General features: G+C 41.2%; 1 protein-coding gene and 1 long non-coding RNA gene across 4 annotated transcripts in view; one reads left to right on the plus strand and one right to left on the minus strand.

The window, feature by feature from the left end:
• PTPRR (protein tyrosine phosphatase receptor type R) overlaps positions 1 to 18,289 on the plus strand; it is a gene marked incomplete at its 5' end in the record, with an annotated part of 142,063 nt that overhangs the window by 70,705 nt on the left and 53,069 nt on the right. For 2 of the 3 annotated variants that reach the window (XM_084491958.1, XM_084491959.1), the window contains 4 exons: positions 116 to 229; positions 3,398 to 3,553; positions 9,754 to 9,864; positions 16,188 to 16,450. In XM_084491958.1, coding sequence (XP_084348084.1) covers positions 116 to 229; positions 3,398 to 3,553; positions 9,754 to 9,864; positions 16,188 to 16,450 — 644 coding nt within the window. Of the gene's footprint in view, positions 1 to 115; positions 230 to 3,397; positions 3,554 to 9,238; positions 9,597 to 9,753; positions 9,865 to 16,187; positions 16,451 to 18,289 lie in introns of those variants that run through there. The other variant, XM_084491960.1, reaches the window with a different exon arrangement.
• LOC311420815 lies at positions 13,223 to 16,262 on the minus strand. Its single transcript, XR_014684557.1, has 3 exons — positions 16,140 to 16,262; positions 14,109 to 14,246; positions 13,223 to 14,012 (listed from the first exon to the last, which is right to left on the minus strand). It is a non-coding gene; the product is annotated as an uncharacterized lncRNA (long non-coding RNA).

Genomic DNA, 18,289 nt, shown 5'->3' on the forward strand with positions numbered 1-18,289 from the left:
TGCACTGATTATCATTCTGGGAAAAAAACAATTAGTGAGACTCTCAGAGATCAGACGTCGTGAGGACTGAATGTGTTGAGCAAGGAGTTCATTTGAACTGGTTTTTCTTTTACAGACACTGCAAATGGATGTAAACAAGCTGAATATCACATTGCTTCGGATATTTCGCCAGGGAGTGGCTGCAGCACTGGGACTGTTACCTCAGCAAGTTCATATCAACAGGCTCATTGTAAGTACCAAAAGGCTAGGTATAATAAAATTTACCTGGTTATTTAGAATGCTCTTAAATTTATCTTCCTTTCATTATGGAAAACTGCAATAAAATAGGACAGAAAAATACTTTGTTTTGATAGATTTTTTTCTGAACTGCACTACAGAAAAATAGATCTCCATTACAAAATGACTTACATTTTCTTTTGCAAGGAAGCCATTCATAGTTACAGTCTAGAGAAAAATTAAGTCAGATAAATCTCTTTTGTGTCTTATTCATATGCAGTTTTCTTATCCCTTGGTTTGCATTCCAGTGTAGTTCTTCATCACATTCATTAGAAGCTGCTTATTCCTTTTTTGTTTCTCAAAGGTTGAATCTTGCTCAAAAAATACATGTGATTCTACCTTTCAAAGACATCTTCACAATTAATTCTCAGACTTTCCATTAGTAAAATAAATGTTTTCTCACAGTATTAATATTTACAGCTTACTATTTAGCTATAACAACATATGCTTGGATGTGACCTTTTGGACTAAGGTATAATGTTTGCAAAAGATTATGAGAAATTTGTTTCCAGCAAAGACTTAAAAAACAATTTTCATCATTTTTATTTTCTGTGGATGGTAAAGAGCATACATTCTTAAAACTGGTCTCTTTTTTCTGACAGTTTTTTAATGAAACAAGAAAAAAACACAACAATATCATGTGTGTATTGCCAGCCTTCCATTCAAGTTGCACAGGAAAGCAGAGTTATATTATTTTATTCGACCTGCAGGTTGAATATTAGAGAAGAAAGTTGACAGGCTCAGCATAAAAGTATTTCCTGCCTTGATAGCTTGATAGGATTGTATACATCAAAAAGGATTATAAAACACCTTCAAATAATGTCTCTGTGAGAAAGGATCACACAAGATGCACAGTGGAAAAGATCAATAGGAATGCAATGCAGCTCTTTTCATGTTTGCAAGGGACGTCACTCATTCTTGACAAGTGACGCTGAATGTCTTTTGTCCCCTGTATTAACCTGAATGAAAGACATATTCAGAGAAAAACACAATTAAATGAGAAATGTTCCAGAGTTTGGGGTGTGTATTCAACACACCACGTCACTTGGTAGCCTTCTTACTAAGCTCTGTGGAAATCATCCAACTAAGCAGAAGAAAGATGCTGTTAATTTTCCTGCTGACTGATAGATTTTCACTTTCTTTTCTCATCTGTGATCCAAGGGAAGAGGTAGCAGCACTTTGCACCTGCATATACCTCAGAATACATGAAGTACTGTTAATTAATTAGTCTTCTCAACATCCATAAAGGGCTGCTATGACTTCTGTTTTTTAGCTATGTAGGTATAATACAAACTTTTGCCACATTTGCTCTTAAAATCACAGAGTCAAAATTCAGAAGAGAAAAATACAGTTTAGGAGGCATTATTCCCACCTTCCCATCCTTTTAACACGAACCAGTTCCTCTCATGGACACAAGCAAGCCAGGCATATCAAAATTCATCTCACCTCTCTTCAGCCCGGTCTTAGGTGCTCATGTAGGGTCTTTCTGAAGGCAATATAGAGAAGGGTAGTGAGAAGGAGAGGCATTGAGATCCCAGTTACTTTAGGGTGGATGCAATCATTCTCTGGAGATACCAGCCTCTGTCCACTGGCTTTGGAGGTAATTTAGATGATGGAAGAGAGGTAAGCTGATATGTAACAGCACACAGCATGCCACAAGATATTAACTGGGCATGTCCAGCATCTTCTCAGTCTTTCCAGGAAATCCTCCTCCCATAAAGTCCTGTTAAGGCAGAGGATCTCCTAACAGAGCAGGCACAAAACACTGGGAATGCTGCACCCTCACCAGGGTTTGCTTTGTGCCTGCCACTTACACTGGGAACCGGCCACTTAGCCACACCAGAGACCACGTAAGGCTGTGGCCTCAGAGCGGCTGCTTCAGCCTGACAAGAAATCCCTGACACTGCAGAGCTGTGGGGCTGTGTTCCCTCCTCATGGCCCCGCTGGGCTGAGCAGGCCTGCTGAGCAACGCCAGCCCCACCAGTCTTGTTGAGCAGATGGACCCATGGCACAAGTGAGAGCACACAGGGCAGGTTTAGGGTATGCGTGTGAAAATGTCCCTTTCTATGCAGCACTAATTCTGAACGTAATGCGAGGCTTTTTAAGAATAGCAAAAGATGTCTTTTCTATGGTTCAGTGAAGATAACGATGTGCATTGAAGGCGAGGGGGAGAGCAGGATTAACCCAGTCTGATTTCTCCCCTTGCATACCAAACCCCAAATAACCAGAGCAGTGAAGTTCTTGCCTGTGCAGGCAGCAGCTCCATGCCTGCCTTGTGCATGTGGCACTACCCAGGTCTGGACTCTATATCACAGCCTCAGCCAGGTTGTGCACAGCCCTGGGGCACCCCCTTATCGTGGTTCATGCACACCAGCACTGAGCTCAGGTGCTGCTCTGGTTGTTGATAACCGAGCAGAGGAACCCTCTGGCAATTTTTCCTTTCACTGTCCTGCTACAGAGCCAGCATCACTGACATCTCTAATACAGCACCACTTCATTGAGACCGGGTCAGGAATTAATGGCGGGGAGAATTAGGCATGCTCAGCCTACTCATTAAAAGTAAGCAAAACTTTCATTTCATTGTGCTGTCTTAAGGAGTTACGCTGCAGTCAGCTGAAAGGGCATTATACTTCACTGTAGTGTGTGTTTGCAACATGTTGACACCGGATTAGAAAGCAATGTCAAAATACCACGGCATTATACTAAGCATTCCTGTTTAAGGCCCAGCATCTAAAGCAGGACTGCACTTCAGCTCGGATCAGACCTGTCAGCTAAAAACCCCGCTGGCTCTTTGCCCTTATCCCATGCATGGCTCCTACCCTCCCCATGAGACACCGACCTGTCTTGTTCAGTGGTACTAGGCTCAGAAGAGGGGACCTTGTCAACAGTAAATGAGATAAAGCCCATCTACCCACATACGGTATTTTGCATTTTCTTGCACGGTCAGCTGGAATTTAAGGAGGCAGGGAAAATGTGCACTTTCCTCACAGAGCAGGTTGCAGCCTTTCTATTCCATGCATTCATTTCTGGACATATAGTTAAAATCTAGAGACAGAAGAGGTTATCTAATCTCAGAATTTTGTTATGATTTTGCCTTTTTTATTATTATTTATTTTCCTAGGGGAAGAAGAACTGTGTGGAACTGTTTATTTCCCCAGTGAACAGAAAGCCAGGAATTTCTGATGCGCTCCCATCTGAAGAAGTGCTGCGTTCACTGAATATCAACATTTTGCATCAGAGCTTATCCCAGTTTGGAATAACAGAGGTCTCCCCTGAGGTTGGTTATCACTTTTTTCACCTGTAGTTTGTTAGGCAGGTTTTACAGCCCTGGTAGTTCTCAGGCTGAAGTTCTCATGAATGAGACAAGGAAGTATAAACTAAGATGGCATTACTGCTGTAAGACAATTACACAGCTAGTTCTGTTAAATTACCTTAATGGTGTTTTGTAAGGCTGTTTAAGAATTAGGATCCAGGTCCTCCTGTAGAAAAAAAGAGAGGTTGTTTAAGAATCTTGAAGATGCTTTCAGTATGAAAAATAAAATATAAACACAGGGTCATTTTAGGGCAATTTTACATGCCCTACAGCAGCCTGACATTATCAAAATGAGATGATTCTCAGGTTTTAGCTGTTTTCATACAAAACAAAGCCAAGAGATGTTGTCCAAAAGTCAGATCAGGTCTTCATATTGCTCAATGGCAGCTTGGACTAAGCTCCCTTTAGATTACAATTTCCTTTGCTACAGAAGCATATGATTGTGACAGTGGTGATAGCTGCAATTATCTCTTCCAAGTATTTCAGGTACAAGTAACACTTCAGGTAGCTATGGGACAAGAACATACGTGAATAATAGATGAGTCAATAAATGTCATCAAGCTATGTACAGATGCTGGAGAAAAAACAATGCTGAACTCAAGATCTCATCTGTTAGATGGTAATCATGAGTGCTCAGGTATTTGAATTTTCTCTCTGAAAAAAGTGTACACCAACAGAGGGAATCTCATTGAAAAGGATTATTAGAATGAAAGTTGTGCAGCCTCTACTTCCTTCTAGTACTGTTGGAGAAACAAGAGGTTATTTTAATATTTCAGTTGCATGTAGATTATACTGCTAAGACCCCAATCCTGCAAAAATCTTGCAGCTTTACACTAATAGGTATTCCTTTTGGGTCTTGATAATTTGTTTACATGTGTAAGACTTCACAGAAAACAGCAGCTAAAAGACAACAATATATAATCTTTACTTGCTCAACTACTAACCAGTAATTTACTCTTCAATCAACTTCATCTAAGAACAAATCTTTCCAATCAAAATAACAGCAAAGAAAATCAAAACAAGCAAACTTTTGAGGGGGGATATAGATACAGTTACTTTAAGACATAGCTTTGACACATTATTTTACCCACTTTGTGTGTTTATTCCTGAGCTATCAGCCCTAATTAATTCATGAGCGAATAAACTGTAAGTCTTCCACTGATGTGAATCAGCGCTTCCCAACCAGTATCACACGTGCACTAGCAGTGTATCTGTGCAGAAAGGAAGCATTATCCTCATCTTCGTAGGTGGGTGGCTGACGCAGAGGTATTAGGGCTGGATTTTGTCTCCAATTTTAGCTTTTTCATTATTAGCTGCATAAGACTTGAAAGTCTACCATTTCTCTGCAGTAAACTGAAAGAAAAAGATACCTCCAGCAGGCAGTTCAGCCCATCTTTGATGTACCTCCTCTGAGCTTGCTTGGTTGGCTCTTTCCAGCAGGGCTTAGTGTAAACTAGACTCCCAGCTGGAAGGGGTTAATGGTAGGGGAGATTGTCATGTCCTAAGAAAATTTACCAAGGTAGTGTAGGAAAACCTGGGTAGAAAACTGAAGCACTTTCCTAAAGTCTCAGCCCATGTGACACCATGAACAGTAAAACTCTCAGTGGATGTAGGTGACTGGCACTGCATTTCCATTAATTCCAGTAATAATTTTCCAATTCACACTACTGATGCATTAATCACTGATGACTTTATTTTAAATTAATTACCTGTCTCAAAACTCATATCCTAGTTTTTTCTGTTGCTGGAAGAGACGATTTCCTATATATCTTAGCTGTAGGAACCACTAGAGTCCTTTCCTGCCTGGTCTAGAATGGGAAGGGTACCTGTGGGAACGTGAAAATTTAATTTAATGGAGTTGTTGCCATTTCAAAGATCCAGGGCAATAGATCTTTTCATTTGTCCTTCCTCTTCCAAAGGCCTATTGTGGCTGTAGCATTTGATCTTTTATTATGATCTAAAATTTGTGTCTGCAGTGGAATTTAGGACTGTATTCTTATCCATAGCATGTCGCAGGGTTGGGAGCAGACTTCCCTATAACAAGCAGCTACTGAACTGGTTTTTCTTGGTGGGACTAAATTCAATCACATACGCAGTCTCTGTGAGAATTCTAATGCCTTAAAATGGTGTTGAGGAAAAAAGAAAAAAAGAAAATACTATGCAGTTTCAGAGTTTAGTAGAGTAGAAAGGGACTTTGAAGTGGGTTTGGATAAAGAAGTAATTGAAATTACAGTAAGTAAAGCAGGGTTTACCATGCTTTGTGAGATAAACTAACTGCTAGCTGGAAGATGTGGCACTAAGGAGAAATCTGCATGGGAGAGTATATTCCAAAATTATGCAATCCCAAAATGTACAATTACAGCAGCCTCTATTAGGCTTCTATTGTTTGCCTTTGAAGTGTGTGATATTAACTGCTGCTAGAGAAGAAATCAAAGGAACCAGTCATGCACTTAAACCATACAGAAACCATAAGTCAGTGAGCTGGCTGGTGCATGAAGGGGAACCTCCAGGCTGTCAGCGTTTCCATGAGATCACATCACTTCATCGCACACACATGCAAGGAGTGAATACCGGTGTGGAGAGAATGGTCATGAAACTGAAAGGTGACCTTGGCAAAAGCAAAATGTTGCATAGTTAGTATCTTTGAGGAGGCTTTGTCATAGGGAATATTAAGTGGCAGTTATCTAGTGTTTGAGGAGACCACTGACGTTCCTGCATATTTTCACTGAAGGGGAAGTGATTTCTCATCAGACCTTCCTGCCCTGCCTTAGCTAACTTAGTTAAATAGCTGAAAAAAGCAAAGCAACCCAGTATGAACTTCGATGAACCCTGCTTGATCCTTAAGGTTCAATCCTTAGCTCCCTGGAAGCTTTCCTCTGAGCCCTGAACTGCAGCTTGCCTTGCTTCCATGATCATTTCAGCCTAAGGAACTAGGTGGGATTACCTGATGCAATTTAAGAATTCACCCTTTTTTTCCCATGAAGACTTAATTTTCCTAGCAGCTCCTGAAATCTTGGTGGGGTGTTTCAGTCCCAGACTGCTTCAGGTTGGTGTCTCTCTTGATATCATCAAGAGCTGGCTGCTCATTTTAATTGTTTGTAGAAATAATCCACTAGGTTTCCATAAAACCAGTATGAAAAGTAGATTCATAATGTCTGGGGTTTTAAGTCTATAACAAGTCATTGGTCTAAACACACTTGTTCCACTGTAGAGCAAAGCAGACCCTTCTGCAGGCACTCCTCAATGCGGCTAGCAATAGCAAGGGATTGTGTAGAATATACAATGTGATTCTTTCCCACCTTAAATGATGCCAAATTAAAACTGTTTAATGAACCTGGCTAATTCTGCCTAAATCACCTAACTGTGGGGACTTCTTAGGGAACGGAGACAGACACCAAGGATGATGGACATGATGATGGCCATCCTCCCTGTAGCCAGGCTTGCTTTGGGACCTGGCAGGGCCTGAGCTACTGAAACTCCCCAGCCAGCCCACCCGCTCCTGTATTCCCCCTGCCTTTACCAGCTGTGCCTTTTCGCTGACTTTATCTTCCTGTCCTCTGATGACTGTTGTATACTCCCACTCCTCAAAAACCGGCTGCAAGCTGTAGTGGATTTGCAGGCAGGGAAAAGCTGAGTGCGAGAAATGTGGAGCAACATCAGTCAACTGAGACAGAGCACATTGCTGTGTGGGAGGCTCTGGGCCCATCACCATGGACAGAAGCACTTGCTCTCCCTTTTTTTTTACTTTTTCCTCTGTGTTTGGCCATCCTGTGAGCTTGTTTCCTGGGTGTTAGCAATTTGCAGTGATCGTGGCAATTGCTGTCCCTCTTATCAGCTCTCTCTGAGATCCAGGAGCAAAGTTCTGACTTAGCAGCGCTAACATTTCAGAAAGCAATTTCTTATCAGGGAAACGAAATGACTCAGTTACTGGAGGTCACAGCCTCTTCTGTCATTAGGGAGCAGCTGAAGCAAGAATTCTGCTCTCCTCAATACTGCCCAAGTAGACCAGGGGAGAGATTTTTTTTGTTGGGTGAAGGTACTGCTTCAGTGTTTTAAAACAGTGCATTGGATGTGTTAAAGGCATAGCATAATTTTTCTTTTACTTTTTTTTTACAACATTTGTTAATATTCTTTGAACTTTAGATGAATCTGGAAAATATGTGTACCGAACACATGCACCATCAGACACAGAGATCACAGAGATTAATTTGCTTAGGCTCAGTTATTTATATTGTCAAATATAAAAATATTTAAAAGGTTTTGTGACACTAATAAATTTTTGGTTAATTAAATTCTTTTACCCATTGTGTCAAAAAAATCCTGTTAGCTCTTCATTTACTTTCCAGTGTATTTGCCCTTTCAGTGAAGAAGTACAAAAAAAAACCACCACAATCATTCACTTACAAAAGGTCGGCACACCCCGATCTCCTCCAGCACCTGCTTTTCTCCTAGATTTCCTCCTCATAGATCTGAAACACCAGCAAGGTGAGACACCCAGGGCCAGGCAGCCGGGCTATAGCCCACGGGGCAGTGCTGTGGCTGCTGTTTTTGCCCCAAGGAGCTCTCCGGGAGCAGCCGCAGCGCTGGGAGCACAGGGGAGCAACCTCTGTGCGCCGAGGCAGCAGGTCGCACCCATTGCTGCACCACCCTACAGCGGCTGTGTGGCATGGATGTCTAGGAACAGCTTTTGCATAAAGATTTGGCACGATTTCCAGCTCAGCTTTGCAAGCTGCGGTGTCTTAAGGTGTTGAACAGAAGCCTGACGCTTACAGCCCTTGTTAGCCCATGATACCTGTACTACTTACTGGCACAGCCTATGAAACACTGTGTAATTACACACACACAAATACTCGTATTAATTTTCCAAGCCTCTGTCTGTACTCTGGCAGAAGGGCATGAAGGGTTTCCATTCTGGTCCCAGTGCTGTAGCAGCACAGGTCCTACGAGCAGCCACTCATCTCTACACAAACTCTTTCCTCTGTGGGGGCACAGTGTCTGTCCCCTGAGAGGAAAGAAGGACACCTTGCAATGGGGAGGTAACTCACTCGTTAAACGGGAACTGTAATTGAGGGATAGGAATTGGCATAGGGAGCTTTGGTGAAGGAGAAACACCTAGACCTTGAACATGGAGAATGGAAACCAGGATTTTAAAATGTTGTTTTTTAACTCAAGTCTGAGAACTGTACCAAAAATACACAGTGAAAATAAAGAAAGGCAAATAGATGGAGAGGGGGAGAGCAATGTCTGCTGAACTTCTGTCGGGGAACCGCACAGCAGAAGGTTTCTGTTCTTGCAGGGACCCCTATTTTATTGTGAATAACGCATTGCTGTTAGGCTGAGGGTGCATGTGCCCTGTTTCTGCTACCAAACTTGTATTTGGAAACAGTGATATTTTGGTAATCTAATAGCCTAAGCAGGTCACCGCACTGCAACAAGGCCAAGAATAAATGCTTTTACAATTATTATTGTTTTGTAATCTGCAGGAGTTCCCCAGGAGTTCTGCAAATTTCAGTGTGCACAGCTGTTTCAGAAACACACTATCAGCAGGAACCCAAAGATAACGAGATTACTGGAAGCATAATCAGAATTACAGCTAGATGGATAACGAGATTACAGGAAACATAATCAGAGTATTTTTTATTTATGTACATATACGCGGGTAGATACTGTAAAGGTAGCAGCATCGGGGTGTCTTGGCTGGCGCAGGCGAGCCAGCGAGTCACCTGTTCTCACTTCTGTGTAAAGTGCAAGCAGGTCAGAGGCTGGTGTGTGGGTGGTGGGGCAGGAGATAAGCAGCATGGAGAAATGGGCAGCGTGAGCAGTTTCCTCAGCCCACGCCAGAGCGCTGCCCTTTTGCCTGATCAGCCAGGTAGTTTCCAAGAAGGAGCACGAGCCCTGTTTGCCTAAACCGCAAACCAGGGCACTGGCTGCGTGGGAAGAGCTTTAAAGCGGTCACAAGGAAGATCTCAGACCCCCGTGTCGCACACGGGCAGGGTACTTAGCTAGGGTAGGTACTCAGAGTAAGTGCCATCGACTTGGGAATGTGAGCCCTGCCTGCTGGGGACGGTGATTAATGCCTGACGAGAGCTATTTAATCTGCACGTGCTACTGTGTAACTTTTTTTTTTTTTCCTCTTCCTCTTTCTTTTTTACTGCTTAAAAAAGAAAAATGTTTTGCAAGACCAGCGGGAAGCAGACAAAATCTGGAGCAAAGAAGGATTTTATGCAGTTGTCATATTTCTCAGCATCTTTGTCATTCTAGTAACTTGTTTAATGGTAAGTTTGCTTTTTTACCTCTTTTTGCTGTTCTTTACTTTGTGCTTTTCTCAGTTTTGAAGGATAGAGTAACATTCTTTACATGAGAGGTGTTTCCTCAAAGCTGTTAAAAACTCAGCTTGAAGGTAACGAATGGTTGGTCACTCTCATCGTGCTGAAGCCAAAGTTTGAAGAAAAATGTTTCTTGAGATATTCTGAGTCCAACTGAAGAATGTCTTTGAAGAAAGCTGAAGAAATAAATTGTGGGCTCTTGAGTCTGCAAAGTAACGCTACAGTGATGTGAGTGATGACTTCTCAACATTCTTACTAGGTCCCAGGATCCCTGAAGTCATGTTAGGCTACTGCATTTCGGTTCTGTTGGATAATAAAACAATACCACATTGATACACTCTTGGCAATGTACATTTGTTAGAAAGAGAGAGAGCACGTGTCTGTGTTCAGGTACTGAATATACAAATTTTAAACTGAAATGATTACTGAGAACACGAAAGAGTGATCGTGTCTTTGAACAGCTCTGACAGTCACACTGTGTGAGTTCAGTGGCCACGTTTCTGGGCACTGGGTGTACTTACAATATGCTGAATGTGCGACGTGCAATGGTCACACAGAACACAAACAAGGCTCCAGCACCACTGACTTCACAGGCTGTTTCGCTTTTTTTTTTTTTTTATCTTCTGTGGTGCATAAACCTATGGATTTACTGAATTCTGTGACAGTTCTCAGCATTTATGAATTCATAGCATCTTGGAGTGTTTTATGCTATTTTGCTTTCAAACATACTTATTTTTCTGTAACCTAGATGGATTTCCCACTTAAAACCTTAAGATGGAAAAAATATTCAAACTAAAAATCTAAAAGAGCATAAAATATATAATATAACCTTTTTAAAGCTTAAGAACTCTCCAAAATATTTGAAAATTACTTTTTTGCTCTTACAAAAATTGTTCTTTTATATAACTTCCTTCTAGTCATTTTCATTTCTCCTTGCCATCTCCCTCAAAGATAGCAAAGTAAATTTTTACTCAAAAGAGAAGACCACAGGATATTTTGTCCATTACTGACTTTAACTGGAAGGCTGTAGAGCATAGTGTCTGTCCTGGTCATGGTACTACATAACATTTTCATTAATTATTTGGAAGATGTAGATAATATTGGGAACTGTAAACATTGTGGAGGATGCTATCAGAACTTAGAATATTCTTAGCAGAATGGGGAAAAGTTGTGAAGTAGCGAAAATGCTGTTGAAAAAGAACCCCATCATGTGCATAAATACAACGTAGGAACTACCTGGTGAAGCAACAGTTTTTAGGATAGGCTCCAGCAGTACAGCAGAGCCCATACTGAAGGGAATGAGTAACATCATGTTGTTGCAAAAATTGCAGTTCCTTCCCTGGGATGTACATGTATAAATTAGGTCACAATCTCTAAGATCTTCATGTTTGAGAATCGTGTTGAGAAAACTCAATATGAGAATGTGTTGAGTTTTCAAAGGCTGTGGTAAAGAAGAAGGTACTCCTCTGTCCACTAGGTATAGGACAAGAAGCAAATTTTTGAAAGAGTCACTCTGTCGCATCATTAGAAAGAACTTTGTAATCGTGTGGGTCACTAAGCCCTGGAGCACATTGCCTGGGGAAGCCTGGGAGTTTTCATCAATTGAGGTTTTAGGCAAACATCTGTCAGGATGACTTTGAGTATAGCTGATCTGGAGTTAGGGCAGGGGGAAAGACTAGTAGATGCCTTGAGCTCCCTTCCAACTGGGTTTACTGTGATGCTGTGGTCCTTTCTGCAGGCATTCGCTTTTCTGTCCCCTCCTGGCTCCAATCTGCATCTTTATGTGTGCTACTCTTCAGACCATGTAAATGGGCACTGACTCAGATTTTGCTGGGACCCACTGATAAAGGAAGCATGTGCGATCTATAAGGCTAACAAACAGTACACTTTGTTTTTCATCCCACTTCACATGTGTCAGAATGGCAGATTTGTGAGAAGCAGTCTCTTAGATCATTCAGCCCTAGTGTAAGGCGTTGGAGCTGGTTCTGTGTGGCTCTGGCTGTTGTCCTCATATGAGACCACCCAAATGAGGCCTCTTTTTTAAAGTTCCAGGGTGGGCACTGGATTGCATTTAGGTGGGTCTTTGTAGTTTAAAGGGTCCAAAAGCAGAAAGCTGGGTCTGTGTCTACAGGTGACTTGGAAGTGTCCTTTAAAGCATGGAGTAGGAAGTGAATTAAATGATGGTCAAGATGATCATTGAGGATGATCAACAGTGCTTAGTGTAAGGCAGCTCAGTTGTCTGTGTCAATGCTTTGTTTTATGAAATTACTACAGAAATATTAAACCTGCAGCCTTGTCTCTTAACCAGGTTGTACAAATCACGACACTTCCCTGCACTGCAAGAGCACTGCGCATTAACAGCCTTCAGGCTTCTTAATACTTGGCTGGAATTTAACAAATATCTGGCCTCTATTACATAAAAATTTACAGTGCAGAGTATCGCTAGAGGATGAGATACAGCAGCACGTAAGCTGAACTCAGACTTGCAGATTATACCTCTCTGGTATTTACTTGGCCGGTCCTCGCTGCCACAGGATGAGCCTCGGGCATCCCAGGAGGGATTCATCCTACCAGCAGGCCAACGCACAGCTCACTGCTGCCCTCAGCAGCAGGACAGACCAGGGGCTCACTTCGGCTGGGAACATCGTGTGTCTTTTATAAAGTATACCAAGCACAGGGCTAAGTTGGGATAACTCCTTTAAGTGCTCCTATGTGTGAAATAGGGCTCTACTTTTGCTTTACGTAGAGAAATAATTGAGCCATCTCTCAATGTAATAAATAACACAATATATGACAGTGGATTAAATTATTTGCTATTAATATTTCATACTAGTTTTGTAATTTTGCCTGTTGTGATAAATCAATATATTTTCATATCCTTTCTCTTTTTGAAAATATAACCTCTATATATAAAAAAACTCAAGTGGTCTGGAAGTATCATTTTCAGATTATGAAATATTTGTAGCTAGTTGAGATAAGAGAGGTTATAAATGTTGTTCTTTTTCCCACTTTAAAAAAAAATATCAAAAAGTAGGAATATTTTTTCATTTAAAATAATGAAAGGCATGGATTTTGTCTTGTCAACAAATTGTGAGAGTCTAAGTTTTATTACTGGCTCCAGTGCTTTATAAATTATGAACAGTTATTTGATGCTTTCGGGAGATAGTTACTTAAATTAGGAATATATTTCAGCTTCATGAATGTATTTTGGAAATAACAAGAAGAATATTGAGTAACAAAATATCAACATTTCAATATCCGATTTTTCACATGGCCTATCACTTGTTTCTAAATTTACAAGTTTCAGGATTCATAAAATGGTGCAGGGCTTCTGAGAGCAATTTGATTATAGGCTTTCTGCAGCTAACTAATATCAACCCACCAACTTCAGCTCTTTTTTTACCAGTTTAAAGATTTAAAGCAAAATTAAAGGTACACAGTTTAATCATACTGCAATAGTGTTTAAACAGTCTTGAAATTAACATTTTTGTGTATAAACTAGTCCCGGATTGTCTGAATTCTTTTATTCTCCTTCCATAAAGCCTTTTATAGTGCACTGAAATCAAGGTATCCAAGTGCCTCCCACTAATAGTTCATTAAACAATGTGACTAGCACATTGCTCTTTCATACCCTCCCCAGGGTTTGAGGGAAATTTTGCTAGTTGGTTTTCGTCTCATGTGTACGCACACACAGAGCAGCCCAGCTCAGGCAGAGGTATGCACACGGCCGCATACACTTGTTGATAAGCACTCATTAGAGAAAACACTTTTAATTGGAGTGAACCACCTTAATTTCCTTGGTTTCGGCGAGATTTCGCTATGCAGCCCTGGGTGCCCTAAGTATCTGTAGGCAGATGAGTTTTCCTATCGCTTCTCCGCGTAACGGTTGCCAAGATCTTCATCCCAGAGACCTAATTCTCTCTTTGGGATTGCTCATTCCTCTCTGAAGAGGAGTAAAAGGAGTTTCCACTGGTAGTTTGAGTGGGTAGCCAGGAGGTTCTGGCAATGCTAGCATGTCAGCTTTCTCTTGCAGACCACTGAGTAGAAATGGAGAGTGCGTATCGTGCTGTCAGTACGCTGTCATTCTTCCATGCAATCTGAGTCAAAGAGGACAGAGAAAAAGGAGTCATTTTGGTAAGAACTGAGGTTTCAAACCCCACGTCTAATGCATGAAAAATGAAGAGATGACCCACCTTGTATGTCCTGGAAAACAGCACTTAATGTTGCTCAGTTGCTCCATGCTTCTTGATAATTTGCATACTTAATCTTCTGAGGTATCTGAACAAATCATTTCTTTTAGTTCAGGGGCTTTGCATCTGTTTTCACCTGTACTGACAGACATGTTTAATGTGACTTGAAATATGAGCCCAACTAAGTGCACTTTTCAGAGCTTGGCAACTGGATTGACCACTGTCTTTTTGTCCATTTGGTTTTGTGACTTTTACCTGGAATTCATTACAAAAAAAAACAACAGGCCTAGACCACACTTTCTAAGGATCAAATGTGGTTCTTCACCTTTTTTTTTCAACTTCTGCCAGTGGGAGGCTGTCTTTTTTCTAGGTGCTAGTAATAGAGTATCAAAATGCATAGCAAATAATAGCAGTCCAGAGTTTCAGAGCCCATCCCCATAATTTCCAGGGGAAATAAAAAGAAAAAAAAAGAAGAAAAAAAAAAGTCAAAATACATCAGTGACAAGAAGGTATGGTTAATATTGTCATGACGGTGAATGTCTCAGCTATATATCTGAGAGATGAGACCAAAGTGATCACTGGGGCAAAAGAGGGTTAAAATATTTCAAATCCTCTTTTTATCTTTACTGATACCTGTGTCCTTGCTTCACAGCAGGGCTGTTTTTCTGCAAAATAGTGGCAAAGAGCAGCTTATCTTATCCGTGCAATTTAATTCTAAACTCTTCTGAATGAACAGATGGTTTATGTAGCTAAGTCTTGTTTAATGGGTGTATTGCTAATGACATTAGGTCAGTTCCCAGATAAACCTCTAATGCTAATCCTTGAAAAAACAAACCCATCAGATATATCCAATCTTCACTGGAAAGCTCTGGAGTGGTAGATCTCCATGCAGTGCTAGCAGGGAAACAGCTGTCAAAAAATGCAGCAGAAAATAATGCTTTGGTCTAGGCTTTGTTTCTGTGGCTTTGCAAAGCAGGATTCAATTAGAGTGCTTTATAGCAACAGATAAAGCAGAGTAGAAAGTCTATGGGTATAAGCAGGCACCATCAAAGAGCTGTGTAAGTGCCTTTCACCCACCTCCACACACAATACTTACAGTAGTACGACTGTCACAGAAGACACGATGGAAATTCTCTTAAGTTTCATGGTTTTTAGGCACATTTTTCAGGTTGCTCAACTACAGCTTGGAAATTATTTTTATGTTCCCCCTCAAGAGCGATGTGGTATGTTACACAAGTGTAACACAGGCTCCTTTGGAGTAACAGGACTGAGCACAATGTACTTGCCAGACCTTGCCAAGCCACCGCATGAGAACAACCTTGTGGAGCTCAGGGGAAGGGGATCAGTACAACTTTCTGAAAAGCTTTTGCTACACATTTAGTATGTTCAGCTATCAGTGTCTCACTAATTGTAAAACACACTTTTCTGAACTGACACAGATCCCTAAATAGCTTCACAGACCACGTGTTGGTTCGGCTTTATTGCAGAAGGGGTTATGTTTATTTGAGGATATTGAGGAACATCCTTGGGTTCCTGAGGAGTATTTCAGGGTGGTAGCAACCATTACAAAAGTGGCCTGGTAAAATTACCCTGTGCAACTATCAGTTCCATACAAAATGAGTAAAAGCTTTTAAGATCATCTGCTCTTAAACTGAAGTTGCTGTAGTTAGATCTGGATATATCATAAGTATTTATTTTATTTTGTGCCATTGTCACTCTTGTGTTAGAAGCCTTATAAAATGTTCTACAACCACTTTATTTATCAGTGTTTCCTTATTCACAGTGACTTTTGTGACTACTTTCCATTCTGTGTTCTTTGTCCCTTTAATAATACAACCACTGGTATTACAAATAATTACTGGCTCACAACGAGAACTGTTAAAAACCCTACCGCCCACGTGTACTCACGGTGATTTATGTAATGGAAATATTTATCCTGCTGTGAGAAATGCCATGCAACACAACTTGTGGCTTAACTTCTAGGAATGAAAGCCACATTTAACGATCTTACTGTATTTGTGGTTTCTTTCTTACCTTGTTTACCAGGGAATTGAGACCGGACTTTCTGCTCTGTTCCAATAGGTTCTGTACAGACTAAAGGAGAAGATCCAGTTGTCACTGAGACAAGAGAAGGAAAAGAAGCAGGAGATCCACCTCGCACCGCTTCCCCTGCAGACATCTCAGTCCGAGTATAAGACCACCAACAGCATGGTCCAGCCTGAACAGGCTCCAAAGGTTGTCAATGTGGTAGTGGACCCTCAAGGCCAATGTGTTCCTGAGCTCAAACCTCCCCCGTGTGCCAGTCCGTCTCCTTTCAGAATGAAACCTGTGGGGCTCCAGGAAAGGTAGGATGGTGCCCAGCACACTCAGAATTTATTCTGCTTTGTTATATTCATGTCGCTTGATTTCATATGGCACTTCTGTCAATTGACCGGAGAGGTCACTTTACAACATCTTAGAAGTGGGATTTTAGTGTTGTTAGTGTCTTACCTCATGAATTTCCTCCTTTCCTTTCCTTTTCATATGAGCAATGAGAGAGAAGTTCGAGCTGAGATAACTGCAGTATCAGAATTCTCTTTGTGAATTTGTTTCTTCCCCTTTCCAACAATTACCACAAATATAAATTTTTTTGTCATTTTCCCTTGATTTTTGTGTGTTCTGATCCTGGAAATCCTGGCAGAGGGCACAGTGGCTGCTTACATTTTGTCAGCAAAGGACATTGGTGGTGTCAGGGAATCCCTAACACTTGGGAAACTTAGAAAGGAGAAATAATTATATCAAATAAATGCACCAGTCTCATGCAGTGATTCCATTATCACCCTTAGATCATTTCTTCTTAAATACAGCTTTCCATGATGGTAGGGATACAGCCCAAGGTCTACAGACTTTACAAAAAAGAAAAATAAGTGATTACTAATGAACGCAACCCTCATGGTCAGCTCCTTAGAAATACTTGTGCACCAGACATTGTGCAAAAACTCATTTCACCTTTAAAAAACTGGGCCGGAGTTCTTTTTGTAAAACCAGTTCTTCTTCTCACAGGAGAATACACACTGACATCTGTCTCTCCTCTGTTAGAAACCTATATAATTCCTTGCCTGATGGCTGCAGGCCGCTTTCATAAAGCATCAGTGCTCTGAGTAACTAACATAGCATGCAGCTGTGCAACTGAACTCTTCTGCCCCGGCACAGAAGATAAATGAAAGAACAGACACCATGCAAATGTGACAGGGAAAGCAGAACGGAAAAGGAGACCAAAGAGAGAGATCTCTCTGAGGACTCTCAGAGCTGAGATGTAGCTCTAATTCAGCTGGAACAATGGGATTTTGGTGACAGATTTTATCAATGGGTTTATGAACTACGGACACTGCTACGGGAGGGGGATTGAGGCTTCCATAAGTAAAAGATGCTGAAAGGCAGAACTGTCATAAAATATGTAGTCGTATCACAAAATGAGGAATGGGGGAAGCGAGTAAATATTTTTTGGTAGTTGCTTTCATTCCACAAGATCCTAGAAATAAAGCATGCAGTACGGGATATGTGAGAGAAAACTACAGGGGATAGATTGTCTTCTCTTCCTCTGAAAAAGCATCTATTATCATATATATTTCTTCTATACTTACTGTATGCTGTACTGTGAACAAATTTACACACCTTGTGAAACACAGGAGCATTGGAGACAAAATATAATAATGCAGCAATACATTTTTCATCAGACATCATCTGACAACCAGGTATGAGGACAATTTTAAATCCCTTTCCACCTTCCTGCACACCAACAACCTTGCTTTAAGTAGCCTTGGGCCATCGTCATTACACCTGGCAGTAGTGGGCTTCCCAGTGGTCTGTGTCCTGCAAAAAGCACGCTGTGCAAAATGCTCTGCTCACAGCCCTTTTCTTATCGGTAAAGTGGGGTCAAGCCTGAAAGTCCCTTCCTGACCATAGCCATAGCTTGAGGGACCTCATTCAGTAGTGTTTCCTACCCTGGTTTTGTTTTCTGTCAGGGAAAGAAGCTCTTGATGGGCTTCTGTGGGTACAGGGATTCGTCAGCACTGAGACTCTTTTGGCCAGTTGACTGCTCCTGAGCAGTAGTTTTTAACTATTTGAACTGCCTCTTTTGATTTCTCGAGTGTGACCCATGGTTATAAAATGCCTTTTATGGTCCAGGCTGGGCAAGCTGTCTT

The sequence above is a fragment of the Aythya ferina genome (genome assembly GCF_964211825.1).
Source record: "Aythya ferina genome assembly, chromosome: 1".
In the NCBI taxonomy this organism is placed as follows: Eukaryota; Metazoa; Chordata; class Aves; order Anseriformes; family Anatidae; genus Aythya; species Aythya ferina.